Source organism: Prunus avium, chromosome 7, assembly GCF_965620075.1.
Source record: "Prunus avium chromosome 7, drPruAviu1.hap1.1, whole genome shotgun sequence".
Lineage (NCBI taxonomy): Eukaryota > Viridiplantae > Streptophyta > Magnoliopsida > Rosales > Rosaceae > Prunus > Prunus avium.
The window spans coordinates 32,799,390-32,823,100 of record NC_142290.1 but is presented as its reverse complement, the minus strand read 5'-3'; the positions used below and the strand labels follow the sequence as shown (position 1 = coordinate 32,823,100).

Below are 23,711 nucleotides of genomic sequence, written 5' to 3'. Positions count from 1 at the left end.
ACCAAGGTGGTTGGTGTGAGTGGTTTGACACTCTCATTCCTTAAGAGAGGTTAGGGGTTTGATCCCTGCTCTCGTATGGAGTCACCACTTTGATCAGCACTTTATCTCTTACGGGCTGATCCGGTGTGAGCGGAGATTAATTTGAATTGTGGTTAAGGCTTAAAGGTGCCACCCATAATTGGGGCCCATCCAGAACCACCTCGTGGTTCAGATAAAAAAAAAAAGGTAAATGATACTACATAATAATTGAATTTACATAAACCAGATCGGACGAACACCATCATACAAAAATCATTGACCTAAACAAAATAATGATGGATTGACTATTTGACTTTATCACATGATACAGCAAGAGGGGTTGGGCTCATCACATACAATAGCATAGTCATAGGGAATGCAAATATGTTGGGGCCTCGGGTCTGGTTTCTTTTCCTCCTTCTTCTGTTCAGGCTTTTTCTCTGCAGGTTTAGCTGGAGCAGGAGGAGGCCCAATACTCACTACTTCAACAAATTTGCCAACTTTTCTAGTGCGAACTATTATGTCATAGGGATCACAATCGCCTGTTACAGTCAAAGTTCCCTTGGCTGCATCAGCTTCAACTTTATCCACACCTGCAATTCATTGACAAGAAATAACTCAGAAATAACAACAAAAAAACCACTTATAAACAACACCTACAAGACCAAATTAGCTAGATATATGATCCTAATTAATAGTTCACACGAGGTTTAATCTTCGCTCGAGTTTTGCTGTTGTAAATAGTTCACACGTGCACCGGCGTGATAGGTTTTTGAGCATTAATTTATACGTAGTTCATGAGGTCTATATCAATCAACAATTAGTATTCATCTATGCAGACATAAACAACTGACGTTAGCATTTATCGTATACATAAACGACTAACGTTAACATATATCATATATTCCCTACATCATGGCTATGGATTCTTGTTCCATAGGTAGAGAAAGTGATGGTAAAAGAAATCTATACCTATGGGAAAACAAGATTCAAAAGGGACATGATCGTGTTACCTTGCAGGCCACTCACTGCCTTGATCAGCTTCTTCTTGCATTTTAGGCATGATATGTCAACCTTCAGGACAGTCCTTTGTACCATTGAAGAGCTACAAATATATACTCTCTCTCTCTCTCTGTTTTTCAGTATCTCCTAAACTAGCTAGATGGGTGGATTCTTGACATATATAGTGTTATTTAAAGAAGATCATCTCAGCTAGGAAGAGAACTAAATGTGTAATATAGAGCTTTGGGTTGCTCACCTTTTTCTTGCTAGGCTCATCTCTTAGGCTGTCCCTTGTCCAACATGTCCTTTATATATATATATCCTGACCCAGCATATATTATATCAACATGATGAAAGATGAAGCCTCCTATATGTTTCATTGACTTGTTTTATTTGACAACAATTTGATTCCCCATGCCATCAACCACCGTCCACCATATGGCACTCCTATTAAATAACCCAATAACCTAACCTAAAAGGAGTAGAAGTTACACCAATATGAGGAAATTCAAGACACAAGCTGACTAGAAAAATATTACATATATTAGACTAAAGAACAGGAGTTGTATGTTGACAAATGTGATCCCATCAATCAAAGTATAGGGACTAATTTGACTATTATAAGTTTATAATCCTTTTTTATTAGTACAAGCGATAGTCTAAACTTCATAGAGTGGGATTTCTCTTACACGCAACTATAATGCCGTGGAGATTCGAACTTAAGACATCTTGTCTGCAATCATCAAGATGCATGCCAGGTTCTTTTAATTAACAAAGTGGAGAGATCATCAAGATGCATGCATGCCATGTCTGGTGTTTGACTTTGTCACAAAACCAAATAAAATTACAAAATATATATTATTTTTGCCATTTTAACCTTTACGATACAATTGATTTTACTTTAATTACTAAAAACAACACATTTTATAATAAAGGAAATGAAGTTTATGTCTCTCTATCGAAGGAAATTTTCTTCCTTGTATATAACTGGCTGTATGAAAGCGTTTTGACAATTGATTTTTTTTTTTTTTCATACTTCATTTTTTTGTCTGCACATAGAGTGATGGATAGAATTTAGAAAGAAAGAAAAAAAAAAAAGGTCTGGAATTTATGAAGCAAGCAGAAGCATCTACCAACTGATTAAGAAATCGTTGACAGTGATTCTAGGAGTCGTAGAATAATGTCTTCCATCAACATGTACAATCGGCTAAACACAAACCAACAATAACAAATATAAATAAGCAGGTGGAGATAGCCCACCTAATTGTCGTTGTAAACAAAGAAAGGTGCATGTTTGTCTCTTCAACTGTTTATGTAAATTATTTATGAATTCCCATAATTTCTATGTTTTCTTTTTTGTTTCTTTAGGATACAAGATAACTAAGTTGCAATGGCAATACAGTGTGTAGCTTCCTCGTTAGATCTCTTTGTCCATTTATGTACTGTCTTATTTGCTCACATGTTGTAGGGTTCACTCTCCTATCTTAATTAGTTCTTGTAGAACTAGAATTGATCATGGACTTTCTGATTTATCACATGTTTATCTTCAAAGCGATGAAACCAAATTAAGCTATCAAGCAAAGCAATGGATCAGTGCCATCCGGCGCGCAATTAAAGAGATAAACTCATCTCACAACATTGTTTGAGAGACATGTTACAGTCGCGTGTCTCTATAAATGAGAAAGTGAGAGGAATGTGAAGGTGGATTGAACGAGTGGAGTATACGACAGTCTCACCCAAAAATTACTCCGGTTTGAAAATCAAAGAGTAGAGTCTACAAACCATGAGAGGTGGATAAAGTTGACTTTGCTGGTACTCCATTGCATTGAACCCTCAAACCAAAAGTGCATATTCACAAAAGAGTTCCTCCTCATAAGCAAAGGGGGGCCAATAACCAATGGACTATGTGCAGGAGGACAGACAGTCTATCTTCTGAAAAGTAAATGAAATAAGCTCCACGGCTTTAAAATGATTCCGTAGATTCTCTCTGAAGTTAGGTCACAATGAGCTGAGGCCAAGAAGACAAGAAAAGCATTGATTGCCAAACGCATTATGATTGAGAAGCAAAAGCTAAAAAGCCATAACAAAAAAGGAGAATTATTGGCCTCATATGTGTGTCTGCTTTTTTTCTCCTTCGTCTGCTTTGCTCCTCTTTCAGCGGTCCACCACAACCCCGTCATGCTTGTAGTTCTTGTAAATGGACATAAACTCCACGACAAACACATCTGTTTTTTTTTTTTAAATGTGTTTTATTTTTGTAGTGCATGATAAGTGGGAAGAAAACGTGGTTGATTTTAAATTAATAACATTACATGTTATTATGGAGTTCACAGTTGAAACAAAAGTCAAATTTATTTATGAACCTGGAAACTTTCTGGGTAGAAATTATTTTCCATTTGGGTTTGACAGATTTTTAACAAAGCATTTAGGCCCAAAATGTAATTAGCCCATGCCTAAGAGATGTTTTTTTCCTTAAAATAGCCAAAAAAATAAAGCAAGAAGAGGGATGTACTCATATTTGTACTAGTGACACAAAATTTCTCAATCAAATCATCTTTTTTTTTTAAGACAATCAAATCATCTTTTCAATGTAATCATTTGTTATTTAATTCAATAGATGAAACTATATATTTAAAAGTTCTAGATATTCTTTTATTCAAATTATTGGAAAAATAATAAGGTATACTAACCTAACGAGAAATTATTGGATGGTACTAAAACACTACCACATGTTAAAACCTATCACATATATTGTAACATGTGTTTTGTTGATTAACACTAGACATGAAAGTATGTCCGTCTATATTATAACACCTAAAATGATTATATCACGTAACAGTGTTTCAGTACTACTAATCTTTTGGAATTGACCACAACCCTGTTGACGCGTGGCTCAATTATGACCTCTGTGCATAATTACAGTACTTTTTTTGTGGTTGGAGAATAATTACAGTACACTTGTCTCAATTATGACCTATGGTTATAAAACAGGCTCATGTAGGAACTGTTAGAAGAGTCATTTTATACTTGGTAACCTAACTAATACGAAGCATTTTCTGTTTTTTATTCGATAATTATTTGTTTCCATTTGGTGCTCTAAGCCCAATAAACCCAACGTCCACTTGTTCCAAGCTATTCCAAATAGCAATCATACATGGTGATCCACAATCTGTTTATTGATTCTGTAATTGTAGTAGCATGGACCAATTCTGGGACTCATCTTTGAAGTTCATGTATGTGCTCGATAACACAGCCTCATGGGAACCAGTTACTGCCCCCTCAGCCGACATGTGTCCACCAGGCGTGCTCTTTGTGACAAGATATAGACAACCAGGTAAAGTATCTCAAAAAATTTCAACCATGGTAAACAGTGTGTCTCTGTGATTCGCAGGTACTGCTTCCCCAGACAACTTGGGAAAAGTTTGGGACCAAAGCCAGCTTATAAGCCTTATCATCATGCACTAAAAGCTTGAACCATCTCCATCAATATGACTTCATTTCAGGCACGAAAGTGGGTCATTGGCCAACAAACAGACTTTTCAAATTGAGGAGCAGATAATGACCAAAGCCTGAAGTTTTTGAAAGACAATTCCAAGTCAAAAGTAAGAAATGTCATACTTTCTGCAGTAAAAATTGCCGTGTTTTATGCTATGTTAAACATTTTTAGTGCTTGTTTACCAAGAGATTAAGCTTAGGCAATGTCCAATAGAATACGAGATTTTCTCTACTGTTCAGATTAAGCAAAGCAATGATGGCCCATTTTGGAGATAGGTTGCCAAGCCACAAACTGTACCCATAATCATTACAGTTGGATTATGAAAAGGCAATATGAATTACCATGATGAAGAATATATATATTTAAAAAAGGATAGGTGCCCCCAAAGGGTAAAGAGATGCATCATTTGAACTTGCCTTTATAATAACAGTAAACAAAGCAAAGCACCACCAAGTTCAAGGCAGCTTCAACAAGCATGGATGTAGAGAAAGTCTTCCACATGAATGGAGGGGTTGGCCATACTAGCTATGCAAGAAATTCTTCATTGCAGGTCTCTCTCTCTCTCTTCTCTCTCTCTCTCACTCTCACTTAGCAATTTGATTTCACAATGTTTATTTCCTTACATGTTCTTCTTCTTCTTTTTTGTGTTTTTGATTTTCTGTTGTGACAGAAGGAGGTTTCTGATATGGTGAAGGACATAACATTAGAGGCAATACAAGAACTTTACCTCACCACAACTCCAAAGAGCTTAGGCATAGCTGACTTGGGTTGTTCATCTGGCCCCAACACCCTATCAATTATCAAAGACATCATTGAAGCAGTCCAAGGGACAAGTAGAAAAATCTTTCACCCAACACCGGAGTTCAGAGTGTACCTTAATGATCTTCCATCCAATGACTTCAACTCCATCTTCAAGGCCTTGCCAGACTTCTCTAAAGGCCTCAGCAAAGAAAGAAATGATGGGTCTGCCCCTATTTATATAGGAGGCTATCCAGGCTCATTTTATGGAAGACTTTTTCCCAACAATTCCTTGCACTTTGTCTACTCATCCTGCAGTTTACACTGGCTCTCTAGAGTGCGATATTCAGATTCCGTAATTTCATATTTATTAATTTGCTTTTTTACTGTTTATGTAATGACCAAAATGCCATGCAGGTTCCTCCAGCCATCTATGAGCAGGGGAAGTCAATAAACACAGGAAGTGTTCACATTTCTGAATCAAGCCCTCCTGGAGTGTCTCAAGCTTACCTGAAGCAATTTCAAGAAGACTTCACTTTGTTCCTTAAGTCAAGGTCTGAGGAGTTGACTGTAGGAGGAAGAATGGTGTTGATCTTGCTGGGAAGGAAAGGCCCTGATCATGTTGACAGAGGCAACTCTTTCTTCTGGGAGCTTCTCTCTCAGTCCATTGCCATTTTGGTTTCCAAGGTACTAATAATATATGCACGCCATCCAGAGATGACTTAAACACTTATGGAGCTTTAAATTTTTTTTTTTTTTTTTTTTTTTCTGTTTTGGATTTTAGGGAGAAGTGGAGGAGGAAAAGCTTGATTCATATGATGTGCATTTCTATGCTCCATCCAGAGATGAAATAGAAGATGAAGTGAGGAAAGAGGGTTCTTTTGAATTGGACAGGTTGGAGGTGCTAGAGCTGGATCAGAGGGGGGACAAGGATAATGAGAGCTATGGAACAAGTTGTGCAAGGACTGTGAGGGCTATTCAAGAATCAATGATTGCCAAGCATTTTGGAGAAAAACTCTTGGACAGTTTGTTTGAGACTTATGGAAGATTGATTGATGAGGAATCTGCCAAAGGAGACATTAACCCCATCAGTTTTGGGATTGTACTTAGAAAATTATGAATGTAAGCCACAGGGATGTTGTTGCAACAACTCTGATCTTATATATTGTGATTGTGAGTTTTAATTCTAAGTCTAGTTTACAAAGAAACTCATGCTGGTCTAGTGTTAGATTTAATGAGATCAACGAAAAAAAATTCCAGGCAAACGTGGGTTAGGCCAATTGGCCAAGACAATGAGGGCGGCCTGTGTTAATAGTCAGAAATCACCGCAAAATAAAGGAAAAAGAAATAATCTGTGAAATATTATTATCCATCAACTGAGAGGATGAAGGAGAAGAGTTTGCATTAGTGATGTAGCTTTTATTTGAAAAAGGTAGTGATATTGCTTTGCATATAATTTATTTTATGTTTGGGTTAAATACTTTTTTGGTAACTGAGTTTTACATGAAAATATAATTTGACTGAGAAAAAAATTTATCCAAATTAGCCACCGTGTTTTCCCAAGTTTACATTAAAAAATGTAATAGTTATATTACGCTCCAGCTATTGGCCCAAGAAAGAAGAAGAAAAAGAAAAAGAAAACAAAGCCTATTGAGCTCCAGTAGTCATTTTGGGCTCAAGTAGTCAAGTGGGTTCTTTTAATTGGGCCTATTAAGGTTTTTCTCTTTCTTTTTTTCTTCTTCATTTCAAGGCTCTGTTTTTCTATTTGTCAAAATTGACCTCAAAGTTAAAAATGAAATTGACAACCTAGCTTTATATTTATTTACAAGAAATATTGGAAAACGGAGAAATTGAATCTCAGGTACATGTGTAAATATTTGTAACTACTAATCCAACCTAATTTTTAATTGAGTTGAATTGGCTTGATTGAATTGCTTCAAAACAGAGATTTTTTTTTATTATCAGTCGATCGACCTCTCACATATGTGTGTACCTTCATATAACTTATAATTCCTCCAAAACTTTTATTCTTTTTCACTTTGTAGCCATTTTTTTTTCTTGTAATCTCTTTCATCTTTCTCTCTCATAAACCCAAAACATTTTTCTTCTGAAAGCTATGAAGGGATCCGATCAGATCAGCAGTGTCAAGGCAAGTCGCTAGTTCTAAACTGTGATGATATATATAACGTACAAAGCAATGTTGATTTATGTACTTTGTTCTCATCTTCTTAAATTTAAAAAGCAAAAGTGTAAGAATTGACAAAAAGAGTTCTTCACAAACAAGAAAATCAGGCTTTTGCAAGAGATGATGACATGCAATTATTTAAAAAGAGAAGGCAACAGACCGATATGGTCCCCTATATAGCACGTAGCAAAACCATACATGAGACAAGGTTGTCAATTTCAGAACCCCAACCAAGCTAACTTATCTTTACCAAAAGTTTCCCTGTACCACCTACCTTGTATGTGATATGATATGATTGCCCATCATATTGCATTCCCTCAAATATTCCCAAATCCCAATTTCCTTTTCAAGCAAACGATTCTTCACAAAAATAATAAAAGACAGTTCCTTCACGTAATGCTACTAATTCACATGTTATAATACAAACGAATAATACGATTGATTCCTCCAACACGAGACGATGATGAATGAACCATGTAACTGAATTTCCACTTCTGATGAGCTATCTTAGAATAATAAAAATGCCCCATTTCCAATTTTAATTTACCCATTTCAGCTCAGGCTAATTATAATTTTAGTCTGCCCCATGCAATCTATCTAAACTCACTTTATTTTTTCAGTCTCTTTTCACCATTTCTTTTCTTGTCTCAGGGACCCCTCCCTAGGGTTATTTTGAGCTTATAATCTCTGCTAGACACGTATGTTTTGATTGACATCTTGTCAACTCATCACAAGAGTTGCATTGGGAAAGGCAATGTGTTTTGATGCAGAGACACATCTCCAAGCTTTCCACAGGAAGATGATGATCTGTGATTCTGTGAACCTGTGATGGTTTTTTTTTTTTGGTCAATAGAAATCTGTGATGGTTTGATGGTTCACATATAGCATAATATATCATGTTATAGCTTTTCCCATTAATTATTGGTCTGTGGGTAGGAGAGGTTAGGTAAAAACTATAGAGTAAAAGGGTAAACCAGTTTTGGGGATGATATTTACTGTGGGGTAAAGAAATTGAGAATGATTTAAATTCTGCAGAAGGCTATCAATCATGTGATGGTATGGTATGGTTCTATGCTGGAATCTGATTCAGTGATAAAGCAGATTATTATTATTTAGCCATGAAGCAGTTTTAATATCCAAACCAGCAAAGGGGAGTGGATTTTATTAGCAGAATTGGAGATAAAATTGCGGCAGAATATTTGGAAATAGGTGCTGTCTGATGACTTGAAAGGGAATTGATGCTCTTCTTTTATGGTTGGTATATATTGTCATGAACAACTGAGTAAAATCCTTATTCGAAACCTAGCATCTAATGAATATTTGTGTAAACCCCCCTTCCTAATCGTTTGTGTTAAAAAAAGATACTCATTAGGAACGATATTATGACTTCAATTAGATCTTGTCATGCTGGTAGACAAAGTATCTAAAGTTTTGAACATAAATTTGTTCTGATAGACTAATTACATATAATTTAATCCTTCTTTACCTAAATTTAATAATAATAATATTTCATGAAACAAGTGGTTTGGAGAATATAGATTTAAATGGGTTTAAATTACTTTTCCAGGTGAGTGGGACTGGGACCTCAAATGCAGGCAATGCATATATCATGTATATATTAACATAAAAAGAGAGGATAGTTATACCAGTCAAATATTAATTTTGATTGAAAAAAGGCTAACCATGATTATATGAAACTTATTGCTTTAGGGAACAAAGGCTAATATACCTTAATAATACTGAGTACTTTGAAAATAGTCTTAATCATGATGAAGTTCTAGAGAAGCACCAAAAATTCATATGAAGTTCCTTCAGCTCGAGGTTGTGGGTATGCTCTGGTGCTAGTGGTGAGAGTAACCAATCTCCCTCTAAAATTTTCTTTTATAAAAAAAATCCATATGAAGTTGTAGCTATCAATCATATTTTTTATGTATTGCAAATTTCGTTTTCTGTTCTGCCAATTAATTTAGCAGCAATAAAATAAATAATCACAGGAAAATAAAGTATGACCTTGGAGATTTCAACAGATAATGAATGAATGAATGGAGGTCTTCATCAACTTGTGGGAAATAATTGTGGGGTTTTCAATTTTCTCCTAAGAAGCACTTCTTTTGAAAGACTTCTCCAACTTTTTTTACACTCTGATTAATCCCTTAATATATAAAATGTGCATTCATTGTTGGCACCTGCCACTTACAATTTCCCCCTCTACCTAATCAATTAAACATAATAATAAACTGGTTGGCAAATCATTTTTATTGTAAAAAAAACATAAGTTGTAAATTTTTGTATAAAAAAGAAAAAGAAAAAAAGAAAAAGAAAGAGGCTCATTTGGGTATGTGGGTTCTATTTGTTTATGCATAAAACAAAGAAAGTAAGGTTGAAATCGAAAATCACTTCACGAAAAAGAATAAAATCTCTTTCGATAAAAAAAAAAAAAAAAAAAAAAAAGTAGAAGTGACTTTCGGTCTGGAGATCACAGGAGTAGTTAAAGTACAATTTGGTTTAGAAAATTATTGCCATATAACTTTATGATGATTGGTCGGTGTTGTTTTTATTTATATTTTTTGGGGTAGCAATTGCTTCAAATCACTGTACAAACGGTTCCTTTGCGGTTGTTGCTGTTTTATCCACTATATAATTGTGTTACTTAACAGTGAATAAGAATATGATCACTCTAAAAATAATAATAATATGATTTGCTTGGGTGGGTGGGGCAATGCTTAATGGTGCGAGTGATCATTACATTATCAATTATACACCATATTACATACCTACTAGAATCAACTATTGAACTTTTTTTATTCTAAAAATGAGTGTTTCTTGTCAACAATCCAAGTTTGTTAGGCCATCTCCAGTCATAGGGCTAAATGTAGTCCATGACTAAAATTTAGCCCTCCAAAATATTAATTTTTTAAAGAATAGTGCAGGGCTAAATTTTTCCATCTCCAGCCATGCATGGCTATATTTTAGGGTCCTTCATATTTTATTATTTTGAGAAAAACTACAGTACAACACTCATACATTCCACAACTCCACAATTATATATTGTTTAATTTAATTAAACTAGTATTTGGAGACAATATTCCACATATGACACGTATACGTTGATAAGAACAAAATTTCTAATAAGATTTTGTGTCCACGTGGCAATGGTCTCCAACGGTCATGACCAAGAGTTTTTTATATATTTTTTTTAACAACACTTGAAAACATTTATTAAAATTGACCACATTTAAACCATTTTTTAAACAACACTTGAAAACACCACATTTATTAAAATTTAAAAAAAAAAAGAAAAAAAGGAAAAAAAAAAAAAAGAGGAGAGAATGGGTTTCAATGGTCTGATTCATGACCAATAATATTTTATACTTTTCTCTTCAACAACACGAATTGAAATAGAGGCTGTTAAAAATATATATATCCAGCTATGACATCAACTTGCTTTACTGTTGGCTTTTAAAAAGCAAATGCATGGGCCCACAAAATTTTGGCATAGACTAAAGGTGGACTATATGTGGCCCGGTTGGAGGGCTAAAGGGCAAAATGTGGCCCTCCAAATTTGGCCAAAATTTTATTTAGCTAATGGCTGGAGATGAGTTTTGCATTATTTTATGGCTATATTTGAGATATAGCCCATGACTGAAGATGGCCTTATGTATTAGCTACGGGTTGAAAAGCCACTTGGTGGTAATGAGGATTTTTTATTAGATATTTATAAAAATACCCAATCCTAGACATGTATTTATAAAAATACCCAAGCACTATTTAAACATAGAAACATACCCAAAATGGGTTTTGGGTATTTGTGTAATGATGGGTTTTGGGTATGTTTATAAATGGGTTTTGAGTGTGTGTAATGATGAGTTTTGGGTATGTTTATAAAGTGTTTTGGGTGTTGGGTATTTTTATAATTTCAGCCCCCATTTTGGGTATTTTAGTGAAACTCCCATTTTTTATTATATATATTTATATACAAATAATAGTATTTACTACTTTAAATTAATATAATTCACGGAAATGAGAATTCGAACTTAAATGCAAGGGGGCGGGCTCACTGTCCTAATAAACTAGCTAAACCACCGTTACATAATTATATTTTTTGCTGAATTGATGGTTTTAACTTTAACCACCATAATTTTTATTTTCATTAATTAATTAACCACCATAATGTTTTAGAGCTTTGAACAAGTGAGAATTTTCAAATATTTTTTTTTTTATTTTTTAAATTGAATTTTCAAACGTAGTGGTTTCTTTACCAGTAAAATACTAAATTTTCTATAAATGCATGTATCAATCAAAGGTAACAAAAGCATATTTACACGCATACAACTCTTTTTATGGAAGTTGGAATTCTATTCGATTCCTACGCTCTATTTTTCCACCATTTAATTATACCAGAAAAATACCAAATTATACATATCATATCACAGTGTATAATATATTGGTTCCTTTCCTCACTTACGTAGTCCACTTGGTGCACAAACATAATGTTCAGATTTTCAGAATAAATTCCCTAATTAACATATTCCTTGCATCGTCAGACTGATGTCAATCCAACTAAATTTTTTTACATTTAACAAAAATAACACTGTTTTGCTATCTCCGACCAATAACATAATGACACGTGAAAAAATTATCTTACGTATCATTGTGTTATTGATCGAAAATAGGAAAAAGGCTCGGATAGAAAAATGCAAAACAAATTAATTCAGCAAAAAAGAGATTGTAGCAAGATTATTTCAACCAGAAATTACTGTACATAACCTCAGGTAGCCGTGCCGTGGCTTACATCCAATTAACCAACATTTTAATTTTCTCTCTCTCTCTCCACTTTTTTTTTTTTTTTTTTCTTAATTCAAATTAGCTCTTGTTTGGAAGAACAATGGCCAGAGACTCCTGGTGACGAAACTTCAACTGCTTCTCGATGAAAGCTTCTATGGTGCGCTGAAACTCCTCGTTACTCAGATTGTCCTCCTCCTCCATATTTTCCGGCGGATAATCCTCGCCGGCCCTCATGATATTCCGGCCAATCTCGGTCTCCGATCGCCGTAGCTTCGCCGTTTTCGGCTCTCTCTCGAACTTCTCCGACCTCGTCCTCCGAATAATCTTCGGAAACTCCGATTCCGAGTCCGAGGTCGAGTCAGTGTCCGCTTTCGGATCGGCCGAGTTCACCTCGGAAACGATCTGCTTGTCCTGGTACACAACCTCCTCCTCCTCCTTCACGCCCGAAATGACGTCGTCTCCAAACTGAGACTTCGAACTGCTGCCGCTGCCGCCACCGCCGTTTTCTATGAGCTCCTCGTAGAGCTTGGCTTCGACGGCGTCGTCGTGGTTATGAGCCGGGGCGACGTGGCGGGACTTGAGGACGAGAGATGCGATGATGACGTGGCAGAGGAAGAAGACGAAGAGGGGGCTCGAAACGACGCCGGAGAGGAGGCGGAAGTAGTCGCGCGAGAGAGTGAGGGCGAAGGGGAGACGAGAGAAGGTCCATGAGACGAAGACAACGCCGGCGCCGAGCTCGGCGAAGCGAAAGAGTTTGGCAACGCTCCGGAGGCGATTGTACCTTCGCATCGCGCTCGCTTTCTCTGCTTTCACGTCGTCGAAATCCCACGCCTTCATTTCCGCAGAGAGATAGAGAAACGAAAGCGATCGGCGGATGCTGAAGGTGCAATTAATTAGTTATTAACGGTGAGAGAAAATTGAAATTTTTTATTATGGCATTGGGGTTGATTGATTTTCCGGCAAAGTTTAGAGGGAAAGGAAAAAAAAACTTAGGGGGGGAAAGTTTGCAGAGGAAATGAAATGGAGGAAGAATTGAAAGAAGTGAAGCACTTGTCACTTTGTCATGCCTTTTATAGACTCTCCCAAAAATCCTTTTGCTTTTATTTAATGGTTGTTTTTTCCTTATATGTTTTTTCATTACAATAAAAGATTAAATATAGAAAAATATAAATTTAAAAAAATGGTGCTCCAATAATACTTACCTATCTTACTCTCACTATACAACAAATTTGAGGAGAGAGAAATTGCTATAGTGACTACTTTATATTTTATATTTTATGGAGGGAGAAATATATATAGCAAGAAATTTTTATTATTTAAAATATAGTTGAGCATTTTTTTGCTTACCACTTTATACAATATATGAATAACATCGTTCCATAAATACAAAGTAAAAAGTTAATACAAAGTATATGGTTATGCATATAGATACGTGTCAAGAATTAAAAAGAATGGTGAGAATTAATACACCTTAAGTTAAAATGATGAGCAAAAATATTTCCTAAAATATAGAGCATGAACTAGCTAAAACAACTTTCTAGAGATCATATCTTTGCGTGATCGGGTTTATCTTTTCAAATCATTTTTCCAACTATGTTTTGGTTTTGCTTAAAGTTGTTAGACATGGTTACTTCCTAAGGTGTTAGTACCATATTCGTACAAATCCTTTAATATAATCATATTAATTCGAGATTCAAGTTCAACAAAACTCATGATTTAAATTCATCTTAGACTCGTACCATCCTTAAATCGATACTTGACTATATATAAATTACGGTAACGTAAACCCAAACCTAAAATCGATATTTTAACTCAAACACAAACCTAAGTATTTTTTTGTAACTCGATGTTTCTTTCTTTTTTTTATCTCCATGCATAAACACAGGCCTAAGTTTCTTAAGCATCATATTGCGGTTTGGGGGTGTAATGAGTAAAAAATGTGTGAATTTTTTTTCTGAAACGATGACAAGATGTGGTCTTTATGTCACGTGCGGTGCTCTGTTTCAATAGAGGATTCAGTCCCTGCGCGCCTCGTGGGCTCTGGCTGTTGGTTCGACCCAACATATTCCTCATGTGCTGCGGTGTGTACCAATTCAAATTCAACTGTACATACCCCTCTCTATACTTTCACTTGCTTGGTCTAAATCATCGTTTACCTTTCTTTTCTTTTACTTGCTTCCCCCACGACTTGGTCCAAACCTTCTCAGCAATTCTTCCTTCCATTTTTTTTCTAATTGTTTCCCGTTTTTCAATTTAAAACACATGATAATGAATCAAATAGAAGAATAGCGTCATCAGTCCGAGAAATTCTTTGATCCGGCAGACAGATTATCGCATCCTTCTACCGAAACATTTATACAATATAGCTCCTCAATTTTAAAGAGCCAAGGCTTTTTTCATCATATAAGTAGGGTTTCCAAAAAAGATATATTAGGGATAGGGGACAAAACTACTTTATGTGCACAAACTACGGTGCATACTGCCTCAGTGAATCAAGTTCGTACACAGTGCATGGCAGGGCTATGCGTGCATTAAAATGTTATCACCTGAAACTCATTGTACGTCCATTTAATTAAATTTTAATTTTTTTTTCCAGCGTGTAAGTAATAATCCATCTAGCCCAGAAACAAACAGAAAAAATAAAAATATATATATATATCTACATATATATTTTTACTTTGAATTTTCTTCTCTTTTTCAGGAAAATTTAGTCAGGAAAGGAAACGATCTCTGATGATCAGCTGCTGGTCCTTTCTTACTGAGATTGCAGAGAGTGCAGAGAGCTAGATAGGGTGCTTTGACAGACACGCGACCTAAATTTATTTCCCGAGACAAATTTAATTCAGAAATCAGCTCAATCAGAGGGCTGGTCATTGGGCAACCTGCTAGTCAAACAATTAATGAATCTACAAATATAAATTGAACAATATTTGAAAAATAAAAATCAAATCAAATTTTGAAATGAAATAATTTCTATTGAGTTTGGTTGACTGGGTTGAGTTTCTTCTTTCTTGCATGGGATCATTTGGAATGGATAGGGGTTCATGGGCACTCCAATGAATTAATGGGTGAATTGATCAAATATTATATATTATATTGAAAATTAGACTGTCTAGGATAACATTATTTTGCTATTCCCGACCAATAATGTTATGCCACGTAAAAGTGTTATCACTCATATCATAACGTTATTGTCCAGAAATAGCAAAATAATTTCATGAAAGTCTTTCTTACTAGGGTTACATATATTATGAATGCAGTTCAGTCCTCAGTCTTCTCTTTTGTCCTTGAAGCTTTCTTTTACTTTGTGCAGATTGAAAATAAGAAGCCAGTTTTATTGACAGAGTGATGGACGCCTGCTTCCAGTCCAGTCCAGTCCAGTTCAGCCTCTAGCTTAACCATCTCCTTCACCACGCCGTTTAACCTGCTTCCTACACGTGGCAATGCCCCACACAAAACACTCACCACCCAGTCCAGTCCACGACATTAAAGCTAGCTTTTAGAGCTAGTCTCCTACCACGCATGTTTCACTTTTTGACTCTCTTAGTTTTCACATGTTATGGGTTTGACTGATACTGATGTTATAACATATTTTGGCTCCGTCTCAGTCGACAGTTCACTTATATTATAACACGCATACAATAATTAATATACACATATTATAATTTGAATGAATTTGTAAGCATTTCACGTAACATTATATAATTCATCATTATACTAATTTTTTATACTTAACTTCCCATTCAAGTTGTGCAGAAAAAAAGATCTCGGGCTTGTTCCTTACGATTTAGAATTCAATAACATTTTCTAGATGATCAAAGAGTCTGCAAATTATCCATCACCAGCAAAAGAAAACAATTTAAATGACATGGGCTCCATTTGTTCCATGAATTCTGCAATTTGTCTTTGTCCTGCTCTACTATTATTATTACTCTTGGATTGATCCTTGAGGCCACATATCTAATATTATCCATAAAGCATTTGGATGGAGTAAACAAAAGCAGATAAAGGAGCTTTTAGTGGTGGAAAATTTGCTTCTCCGGAATCTGCATGCAGTCAGTGTCAGTGAGAGAGTTCCATTGTTGGCAGAGTTTGCAACATAATTATTTTGAAAGTGATTTTGATATCAAAGCCGAAGCTTTTTGTTGATGATAATGGGACTTTCTTGGCTGTAAAGACTAAGAGAATATATGTAAAGGCTGCTACAGAGAGTTCCTTTACCTTTCAGTTTAAGTCTTGTATTCAATTTTAGTTTGGCTTTATTGTGTGTGGATGATGTGGTCTTAGTAAGCTCCACACAAATGTGACATATATTTGACCCCTTTTTTCTGTTTTATAAAGAGGAACGACTAATCTTTTGAAAGTGTTGTGTGCTTAATCTTTAAAATCAAGTCCACCGTCACATATTAACTAACTCTTAGGGTTAATTTGGGATTACTGTCACTTTAAAAAAAAAAGTTGTTTATGATGTGCTTTGAAAATAATTAGCTGTACAGTAAAGCAGCTCCATATTTGGTAAACAATTTTTTTAAAGTGTTGTTAGTACAAAAGGCAGTGTCAATACCATTTGGTAAATTTTAATATAAAACTATTGTAACTGTGAATAATGAATCAAATAGACATGATGTTGAAAGTGTTATGCCCTAATATGTGGTGGTGGTGAGAGATGGAAGTGACGATGGTGGTGGTGATGAAGGTGGATGTGGTGGTGGTGGTGGTGGGGATGATGATTGTGGAGGTGGAGGTCGTGGTTGTGATATTGGTGGTGGTGGGGATAACGGTTGTGAAGGTGGAGATGGAGGTGGTAGTGGTGGAGGTTGAGGTGGTGGTGGGACTAGTGTGGCAGTAAAGTGAAACAGGTTTTTGGTGGAAAAAAAAAACGGGGCCTAAGCCCAACAATATATTTTTTTGTTAATGTTAGAAGATGTTTCAAATTCGAATATCTCATGTCCCGTTAATTAATATATTTAAAAAAAGCGTTGTCATCTAGAAAAGAGACCTACATGGGCTTGTTCTTCATTTTTCCCTTGACAGTCCAAAATTATCCATATGAATTATGAACACTAATATATTAACAGAGTCATTCTATAGTGAGGGTGCCATATATGGACTATAGATGTGGACCTTCATATTAACAATAGTCAGATTTCATTCACCTGTTCATGGGCCTCACTGTTCTTCTGGTTTTTACTTTTGTCACTTCGCTGCTGTTCTGGTTATGTTGATCGCTCAGCCCATAGAAAAATACAAATTCCCACGCATGTTTCTAAACTTAAAGCCCACAACTCTCTCCAGCTCCAGTACCAGCCAAAGTTAAGCCCACTTCATGAAATAAAATTCAGGCTTGGCCTCTGAAAGTGTTAATGTAATTTTGTTTTAAACATAGATTTAGATGAAATAGGTGAGAGAAAGGAAGGGATGACTGAAATTAGAGGAAGTGATGAGAGAGAGGTGGAAGAAATGGATATGAAAACCTACATATAATATGAAAATTAAAACTTTCCGTTTAGTAATAATAATATGTCTCTTCATAACATTGAAAGAGGTTCTTATTTTGAATTCCTCATATTTCATGAATATAATTAAGAAAAAAAAACCAATCTTAAGTTATTTTCATCATTCTTCTTGATGACTGTGGGGTATTGCCAATTTGCCATTGTCATGAATATAAAACGATTGTGGGAAGGGAACTATTGGCATAATGAAAATGAACTGACAAAGATGGACTTACAAGAATATTGCAAAGCCTTAGCAGTCAACTATTCTCTTCCATTTTTCTGTAACTTAATAATAATAGTACCCAATTCAACTAGAAGAAAGAAGATCCCAAAATTGAATCAAACTCAGACTGTCAATTGAAAACAAACACTTGAGAATGGACCACAAAATCTCAAGACTCCAGAACCCTTCTTTATGTTTCTTCGAGACTCCAAATTCCTCTTTATCTTACTTTTTCAAGAGTCCTATTTATTTAGATAAATGATATTAAAAGAGGGAGGATCAAATTTAAGATTACATTTCTCATATTAATGTGAATTAATTGAATATGATATTTATTCAAATCAAGTTGAAAAAGGAAAAAAAAAAAAACAAAGTATCGCATTCAAAATACATATATCGTTCTTATATTTACGTGAAAGTGGAGCTTGATACCAATTCAAATTAAGTTGAAAGAAGTCACGTTTGTTTGCTCGAGTCTGTAAACTTTCACAATTTTAATAAAAATTTACTACTTCCTCTAAAAAAAAAAAAAATTTGAAAGAAGTAACACTCAACCAAAAAAAAAACTAGGTTAAAGTCATTTTCCTTTTTAGTGTGGATAAAAGTTCTTAAAAGAAATAAACGTTTGGTTGAACTTTTTTTTTTGGGGTCAAATCTTGAAATTATTGTTTAATAATAAGCGTGATATTTATCGTAATCAGAACGTGGTGTGACGATGACACCGCACACAAGAATTTGATTACCTTTTTGGAATTTTTCCAGAAATGTTGCTAGGGAGAAATATGTAACCCCGGTCCTTGTTTGGATTTTTCTCAGTAAAATAACGCAATTGATGCGCCACTCATTTCCTATTTCTTCCATCCAATCCAAAATAGACATAAAACTTTGGAAATTGCTGCCGATGGGTTTCAGTCTTACACTCCATCCCAGTTGAATAAAACATGTCATCAGCAGCAGCCACCAATTTCCACCAGCCAAACCTCGAACTCTTTCCCTGCCGATCTTGCACGCTCAAATCTCTGAAACCCATTTCTTCTCTACGATTTCCCACTTCAAAATTTGTTTTCTCTGGTGGGTTATTATTAGTCCCCAAGAAAGGTGTTTCTGGGAGGAGGAGGAGCAGAGCCATGGGCCCCAACTCCATGGTTGAGCTGAGAAAGATGCTACCTTTTAGGAACCCTGATGATGATGATGACGAAGAAGGCGTTGGAGTGCTTCAACGCGATGATTCTGTTGATGGGCCTTCAGAATTGAGTCCTTTGATTGTGGATAAAGGGTGGGAATCTACACTCAATCGACTGGTTGGTAATTTCTAATTTCCTCTTAGTTTTACAGGGTTTGTTTCATTTCAAAGCTCTCTATGATGAGAGTTCTGGGTTTCCAATCCAATCATTCTGCCTGTTTTGTGTTTTATCAACATTCTGATTTTTCTTTTTATTTGTTCTTTTTTTAGTATTTGTTCTTATGATATTAGTGGCTGGTTTCTGTTGGATATAGAGCAAGTGGATTATATCTGCCGTTTTTGCTGTTGTGATTCTATGGAGGCATGATGCTGAAGCCATGTGGGCTGCTATGGGGTCTGTTGCAAATACCATTCTATCTGGGGCACTCAAAAAGATACTAAACCAGGAGAGACCTGTTCCCTCATTGAGATCTGAGCCTGGAATGCCTTCTTCCCATGCACAATCTATCTTCTACATTGTTTTGTTCACAATTTGGTCAGGTAATCTCTCTTAATTCCTCTTGAGTTTAAGAGCACTTCTGAAATGAAATTGGTTTGGAGAGATTTAAGGTATGCTTGAAACTTAAAATATGCTGATTGGTGTAAACTACTATAATCAAGTTGATGTAGAGTGTTTGCTTGATGTACATTGTTGGTCCATTCCCTAATATGCAGCAATGTTAATGGGGAGAATACTAAGACTGAACTTTTAAATTTTCAAATTGTAGTCACAGAAATATTTGAGAGAAAATAGACACTTTTTATGGGCATCACATTAGTCTACCATGCTGTATGTAGAAGAGTATCATCTTTAGCTCATTTTCTGCTATGACTTCGTCTCAGTTTTGATACCGTGAAAGGTTTTGAAAATGAATAAAATTATTCCCATAATTCAACGAGAACAAATGGCATGCTGCTTTCTTGTTGGTCCTAATGAGAATTGGCACGTAGATTTCTTGTTTGTATTAGTAAAATATGAATTTGTTACCTCTATTTTCTCATCTAATTCTGTTGCCTGTGTGCTATATTGCAGTTGTGGAATGGCTAGGGATAAATGAGATTACCTTGACCATCGGTGCTTTTGCCTTAGCAACTGGGATATATCTTGTAAGTATTCATACTCAATCTTGCTCTGCTTTCAGTTAAATGATGCTTTGAAGCTTGGCTTACATATTTGAGTGTTCAAACTGCTTTAGTTGATTTGAAGAAAACAGAACTGAAAGGATATATTGCTTATGCATATCTTTGTGATTTGTCTTTGCAGTCATGGTTACGAGTCTCGCAAAACCTTCATACACTCAGCCAAGTGGTTGTGGGTGCTACATTTGGAACCATTTTCTCCATTCTTTGGTTGTTGTTATGGAATGCTTTTGTGCATAAAGCATTTATTTCCTCTTTATGGGTTCGAATAGTTATAGCTTTGGGGGCTGCTGGGTTTTGCCTAGGATTTGTTGTATACGTAATTCGTCATTGGCTCAGGGATGAACGGTGAACTCCGAAAACTGATAGATAATAATGGTAAGATGCATTTCTTTTTTCAGTTCTAATCACAAATTGATCTCCTCAAATGCTTCTCAATTTCACTTTTCTGTTCAATGTCATTCAGAGAAGTAGAAATGTATACAAATTCACTATTCGGTACCGAAATCAATATGCATGGTATTGAGCATGTTCCAACTATACAGTTACAAATGTTATAAATTGCCCAAAAATAAGTAAAAAATATTTACAGCAAAATAAGAAAAAGAAGATTGCATTTAGATGAGTGACAGAAGATGCAAAACTCAAGCAAACAGTTATTTCATGAATATAACTTATAAATTGGTCCTCTGGTGGTGAAAAAGTCCAAAACCTTCCACACAAGCGTGTGCATTTTCTTGGAAGAGACCAGTTCATAAATTTCCATGTCTTCAGTAATGCTTGACCTTTCAATGTGACTCTGGATTCAGATTTGCATGTCTTCAGTAATGCTTATCCTTGAGCCACGGCCATGTCTTAAGAGGATCTCCACATAACTAGATGCATCTTAAACAAAGCTTCGTTTCACATCCTTGGTCGAGTATAAACTTATGGACGAAAAACTGGACTTTTTGCTTGTAATTTATGTATTGAATTTGAAGCTTCTCCTCAGAACTTTTCATCTGCAACTCTCAGATTTAGCTTCATCAAATTGGAGAAATAAACTTTTTAACTTCCAATCGACTAAATGCTAACCTTCAACATCAATTAATGAAGACCTCATTTCCTGAATAGTGCCTTCTGTCTTTGAAGCTAGTAATTCCAACACACTGTATATATCATCACCTTGTGGATGAGACCTATCTCCAGCAACAAATGCAGAAATCCGATCCTTGACCTTTATCCATGACCATCCTGGCTCCTTAACTACCCCCTTTGATCTCATCATTTTCCTTACATCTGCTGCTTCCCTCCACTTGCCTTTGGCAGCAAACATATTTGCCAGGGTTATATGAGTCCCTGCACAATTTGGGTCTAATTTAAGAATCTCCTCTGCAGCACGTTTTCCACAGTCAACATCACCATGGAGCCTACATGCTCTAAGCAGAGTAGACCAAACAACATCATCCTGGTGAAAGGGCATACTTTTGATCATATGTTCTGCCTCACTTAACCGTCCAGCTCGACAGAGGAGATCAATCATGCAGCCATAGTGTTCTTTTGAAGGATTAATCCTAAAGTTAGTTCTCATCGAATTGAAGTAGTGGAAACCAAGATCAACCAATCCAGCATGGCAACAAGCAGCAAGAACACCAATGAAGGTGACCGAGTCTGGTTTCAGACCAGCACTAGGAATCTTCTCAAACAGATCAATGGCTTCTTGGTAGTACCCATGTTCAGCATATCCATTAATCATGGCTGTCCATGAAATAATATCATCATGTTCTGTCACATCAAAGATTTTTGCAGCTTCTTTTATACTTCCACATTTCGAATACATATTGACTAGAGCACTTTGTACCATAGATGTACACTCTAGACCAACAGACAGGACATGAGCATGCAATTGCTTCCCTTGCTCAAGCATTGCCATGCTTCCACAAACACTCAATACACTAGCAAGAGGAAACTCATTTGGTTTTGGTCCTTCCCTTCTCATCCATGACAAATACTGGAAAGCTTCTTCTCCATAACCTCCTTGAGAATACCCTGCAATTACAGTGCTCCATGAAACAATATCTTTTATGCCCATCTCGTTAAACACGTTAGAAGCTGAATTCAAACGACCACATTTGGAATACATGGTTACAATGGAGTTTCCTACTGACAAAAAAGAGATAAGACCCATGTGTAAAGCGCTGGCATGTAATTGTTCACCCCATTCAACTCTAGCTAGATTGGCACATCCAGAGATAACGGCTGCAAAAGTGTATTCATTAGGACTCACGCCGGATTCCTGCATTCTTATAAATGCTTTGATTGCAAGGTCCTCTTGACCTGTCCAAACATATGTTGTAATGATTGATGTCCATGAAACAACATCCTGGGTCCTCATCTTTGCAAACAACTGCAACCCATAGTCTAATTTGCCACATTTATTGTACATGGTAGCAAGAGAGTTGGCTACAAATGAGTTCTCATCAAACCCTTTCTTCATTGTTTGTGTGTGAACCGCTCTGCCATAATTCAAAGCACCCAAATCAGCACATGCCTTCAATGCGATAGCAAACGCATATGCATCATACTGCACTTTTGACCTCCACATTTCAGAAAAATACTCCAAACCCTCCACATTGTAACCGGCACGAACAAGCCCGGTTATAATGGTAGTCCAAGATACCACATTTCTTATCGGCATTTGGTCAAAGACTCTACATCCTTGCTCAATCTTACCAATCTTCATATACAAGTCAAGAAGAGCACTGCCCACAAAGACTGAATTCACAAAACCCGATTTTATCGAATACACATGAACTAGTTCCCCATAAGACAAGTTCAAACTAAGTCCACAAGCCTTGAGTGCAACACTAAGAACAAAGGGGTCCATGCAGAGTCCAGGCTGAACCCACATGTTTGAGAACAAAGCCAACGCTTCGGAGGCATCAGAGGCACCAACATAACCTGAAATCATATTGGTCCAGGAAATCTCATCTCTTTGAGGCATTTTATCGAACATTTTCCGAGCCTCTCCCACATTACCGACTTTAACTAGCTGCTTCAGTTGAGCGTTTAGTTCAAGCATATCTACATGACTACCCAAATGGGTATTCTGCCCTAGCTGGTCTGGTTCTCCCTCGGAAACCAGAAGGTTTCTACATTCTTTGTGAGCAAAGGCCGAAGCTGTAAATATTCCTCGAATATGAGGTCGAATTGATAAAATCATGTTCTATATTTTTGCTGCACATAAGACCAATGCTCTGTTATTTGAGCGACCATGCGAAACATTTGGCGCCCAAGTTTTAGAAGTGCGAATGTTTTCTTTTTTGCGGTTATTTTGCCCACTGGTTTTGAAGCCCACAAACTGTGGGCTAGCCCAATCTCAGTGCCTATAAAGTTGAATTGATAGAAGCCTTATTTGTTTGTTT

At 36.0% G+C, this 23,711-nt stretch overlaps 5 protein-coding genes across 5 annotated transcripts; 2 read left to right on the top strand and 3 right to left on the bottom strand.

Moving 5' to 3' along the window:
- Positions 1-233: 233 nt before the first annotated feature.
- LOC110774132 (heavy metal-associated isoprenylated plant protein 2-like) lies at positions 234-1,355 on the bottom strand. The gene is made up of 2 exons (XM_021978670.2): positions 1,032-1,355; positions 234-611 (listed from the first exon to the last, which is right to left on the bottom strand). Exons 1-2 carry the CDS (start codon positions 1,114-1,116, stop codon positions 337-339), a joined length of 360 nt encoding a protein of 119 aa, XP_021834362.1. The 5' UTR covers positions 1,117-1,355; the 3' UTR covers positions 234-336.
- Positions 1,356-4,869: 3,514 nt separating this feature from the next.
- Positions 4,870-6,462, top strand: LOC110774183 (S-adenosyl-L-methionine-dependent methyltransferases superfamily protein). Its single transcript, XM_021978731.2, has 4 exons — positions 4,870-5,066; positions 5,187-5,591; positions 5,672-5,941; positions 6,039-6,462. Exons 1-4 carry the CDS (start codon positions 4,992-4,994, stop codon positions 6,372-6,374), a joined length of 1,086 nt encoding a protein of 361 aa, XP_021834423.1. The 5' UTR covers positions 4,870-4,991; the 3' UTR covers positions 6,375-6,462.
- Positions 6,463-12,165: 5,703 nt separating this feature from the next.
- LOC110774006 (tRNA-methyltransferase non-catalytic subunit trm6MTase subunit) lies at positions 12,166-13,271 on the bottom strand. Its single transcript, XM_021978527.2, has one exon. It carries the CDS (start codon positions 13,059-13,061, stop codon positions 12,303-12,305), a length of 759 nt encoding a protein of 252 aa, XP_021834219.1. The 5' UTR covers positions 13,062-13,271; the 3' UTR covers positions 12,166-12,302.
- Positions 13,272-18,697: 5,426 nt separating this feature from the next.
- Positions 18,698-20,714, top strand: LPPEPSILON2 (Phosphatidic acid phosphatase (PAP2) family protein). Its single transcript, XM_021978516.2, has 4 exons — positions 18,698-19,246; positions 19,443-19,668; positions 20,201-20,274; positions 20,432-20,714. The coding sequence occupies exons 1-4, from the start codon at positions 18,887-18,889 to the stop codon at positions 20,657-20,659; spliced, it is 888 nt and encodes a 295-aa protein (XP_021834208.2). The 5' UTR covers positions 18,698-18,886; the 3' UTR covers positions 20,660-20,714.
- On the bottom strand, positions 20,703-23,574 carry LOC110773954 (putative pentatricopeptide repeat-containing protein At3g47840). Its single transcript, XM_088244331.1, has one exon. The coding sequence runs from the start codon at positions 23,507-23,509 to the stop codon at positions 21,377-21,379; it is 2,133 nt and encodes a 710-aa protein (XP_088100457.1). The 5' UTR covers positions 23,510-23,574; the 3' UTR covers positions 20,703-21,376.
- Positions 23,575-23,711: the final 137 nt, after the last annotated feature.

What these genes read in the sequence shown, in the direction of transcription:
- LOC110774183 (XM_021978731.2), top strand. Translation starts at nt 4,992, where the DNA reads ATGGATGTAGAGAAAGTCTTCCACATGAATGGAGGGGTTGGCCATACT. An exon ending in CAAGAAATTCTTCATTGCAG is followed by an intron (nt 5,067 to 5,186) that starts GTCTCTCTCTCT and finishes CTGTTGTGACAG; the next exon opens with AAGGAGGTTTCTGATATGGT. An exon ending in TTGCCATTTTGGTTTCCAAG is followed by an intron (nt 5,942 to 6,038) that starts GTACTAATAATA and finishes TTTGGATTTTAG; the next exon opens with GGAGAAGTGGAGGAGGAAAA.
- LOC110773954 (XM_088244331.1), bottom strand. Translation starts at nt 23,509, where the DNA reads ATGATTTTATCAATTCGACCTCATATTCGAGGAATATTTACAGCTTCG.
- LPPEPSILON2 (XM_021978516.2), top strand. Translation starts at nt 18,887, where the DNA reads ATGTCATCAGCAGCAGCCACCAATTTCCACCAGCCAAACCTCGAACTC. An exon ending in AATCTACACTCAATCGACTG is followed by an intron (nt 19,247 to 19,442) that starts GTTGGTAATTTC and finishes TGTTGGATATAG; the next exon opens with AGCAAGTGGATTATATCTGC. An exon ending in TAGCAACTGGGATATATCTT is followed by an intron (nt 20,275 to 20,431) that starts GTAAGTATTCAT and finishes TTGTCTTTGCAG; the next exon opens with TCATGGTTACGAGTCTCGCA.
- LOC110774006 (XM_021978527.2), bottom strand. Translation starts at nt 13,061, where the DNA reads ATGAAGGCGTGGGATTTCGACGACGTGAAAGCAGAGAAAGCGAGCGCG.
- LOC110774132 (XM_021978670.2), bottom strand. Translation starts at nt 1,116, where the DNA reads ATGGTACAAAGGACTGTCCTGAAGGTTGACATATCATGCCTAAAATGC. An exon ending in GGCAGTGAGTGGCCTGCAAG is followed by an intron (nt 612 to 1,031) that starts GTAACACGATCA and finishes AATGAATTGCAG; the next exon opens with GTGTGGATAAAGTTGAAGCT.